Below are 2205 nucleotides of genomic sequence, written 5' to 3' on the forward strand. Positions count from 1 at the left end.
CTGCTGCTCTAGAGGGACAACCTGACAACAGCTCTAATTCAACATCATATAGCCAGTTGTTGTTCCAAAGTAGCCCTCTCCCTGACTTTCCCTATTATTCAAGCTCAACACTTTTCTTCTGCCTTATGCCCACTCAAAAAATTCAACTAACCGTAACTCTTCCACCTGTTTATTGCTTTCTTCTTTTTATCCATGGTCAACACCCTATCTACTTCAGATTCTCGCTCTTTCTTATTATCTAAAATTCCTGCCCCATAACTGAAAATTTACTTTACTTGGTGAATCCTACCTATTCTTCAAAGTTCCAGAACAAACACCCGTTTAATGAAATCTTTCATGTTCCTGACTGGAAATGTTCTCTTGACTCTCCATGGTTTTTGGTACTTCTCTCATGGCCTATCAGCACCTTGATTATAATTACTTCCATGCTACTCACCACTAAAGTATGTAGTGGATAACTTTCTTCAGATCAGAGTTTGCTTCGTCATTTGCCTTTTTACTTATTTATGTGGGCAAAAGGGGAGAGAGGCTTTAAATGATCTTTGTGTGCCTAGGAGAATGACATAAATAGCAGGCAAAACAAAGCCTGAGGGAACTGTGTCTCTACTTCTTACTCACCTGTTCTTGCTGCTGCTTGGCCAGCTCCATTTGCTGGCGTTGTTTCTCAATCTGAGATGCAGCCAGTTTCTTCTGCTCGTCATGGGCAGCCAACAACTGCTCTCGCAGACTGGTCAGCTGATTGATCATACCCATAAGCTGCCTCTCCTTCTCAGCTAGGCTTTCGGGAGTTCCTGAATATAACACAGCAATAAAACATAGAAGAAAGGAAAAATGAGAAGAGAGAATTTTTCAATGACAATGATCCTATTGTATTGAGAACTATTCCAAATATAAGGTTCTGCACACAAATCAACATATATCTTAGATTTTAACTCAATAGTAAAAAGTCATCAGAAAATATCAGAATGAATAAATATTTTGAATTTTTTATATAACAAGTAATAATCTATAGCTTTTTTCCCCTTTTATTTTATAAGTACGCTGTAGGCTGACTAGCTACTGTTTTTAATGTTCTAAGTTGGAGCCTGATGGAAATGAGAAGTATAGAATAAAACGAGGTCTAAAGTACAGTGCATGAACCTAAGTAGCTTTTAAATCAAATTAAAGAGGCAATACAAAGACATGAAAATTTAATAACCATAATTATTTTATTTTATTGATTTCAGAGAGAGGAAGGGAGGGAGAAGGAGGGATAGAAACATCAATGTTGAAAGAGAATCATTGATCCGCTGCCTCCTGCACACCTGCTACTAAGGTTCAAGCCCCCAACCCAGGCATGTGCCCAAACCTGGAATTGAACCATGACTACCTGGTTCATGGGTCAAGGCTTAAACACAGGCTGGGAAATAACCATAATTATTAAGAGTTCAAGGTATTATTATCAACGATATAATTCCTTAAAAAGAATCTTGAGGAATCAGAACTAAGGAATCATACATTACAAGGGGGTAAAATAGCCAATCAAGTCTTAGACTCTTTTCTCATATGCCACTTAGACTTCCTTTAAAATAGCTACCAGAGAAAATACTCAAGTTTGAGAATGTTAACTTAGTCTATCATGAAATAATACAATGTGGTTGGAAAATGAACAGACCATATTATGGGCAGCCAATATTTCACTTAAATTCAAGATTTGGAGAAGTCACAGCAGTTATTTAAAATAAATAGTATGCTCAAGATTTTAAAGTATGCCAGTTGCCCTAGCCAGTTTGGCTCAGTGGACAGAGTGTTGGCCCACAGACTGAAGGGTCTGGAGTTCAATTCGAGTCAAGGGCACATGCCTTGGTTGCAGGCTCGATCCCGAGCCCCCGTAGGGGCACTTGTGGGAGGCAACCAGTAGACGTGTCTTTCTCATATGTGTCTCTCTTACATTGAAGTGTCTGTCTCTCTGTCTCTCCCTCTCCATCCCACTCTCTCTAAAAAATCAATAAAAACCTTAGTGAGGTTAAGTACATATTTGATATACCAAAGAGGTGAGCAGTTCACTGAAACAGAAACATTATCGCTTTTAATTGTTCTTCTAAAACTCAAGATAGATAAGATCCCTATGGTAAAGTACTAGTGGAGGAGAGAACATGCTTTTTAATTACAATTTTCACTTGAAACACAAGACACTAAGCCAGCGGTTCTCAACCTGTGGGTCGC

At 38.6% G+C, this 2205-nt stretch overlaps 1 protein-coding gene across 1 annotated transcript in view; it reads right to left on the reverse strand.

The window, feature by feature from the left end:
• The window catches only part of LOC102766147 (transcription factor SOX-5), a gene marked incomplete at its 3' end in the record, with an annotated part of 290659 nt that overhangs the window by 100432 nt on the left and 188022 nt on the right, over positions 1-2205 (reverse strand). The window contains exon 5 of the mRNA XM_015560611.1: positions 619-791. Coding sequence (XP_015416097.1) covers positions 619-791 — 173 coding nt within the window. The remainder of the gene's footprint in view (positions 1-618; positions 792-2205) is intronic.

The sequence above is a fragment of the Myotis davidii genome, unplaced genomic scaffold (assembly GCF_000327345.1).
Source record: "Myotis davidii unplaced genomic scaffold, ASM32734v1 scaffold835, whole genome shotgun sequence".
Lineage (NCBI taxonomy): Eukaryota > Metazoa > Chordata > Mammalia > Chiroptera > Vespertilionidae > Myotis > Myotis davidii.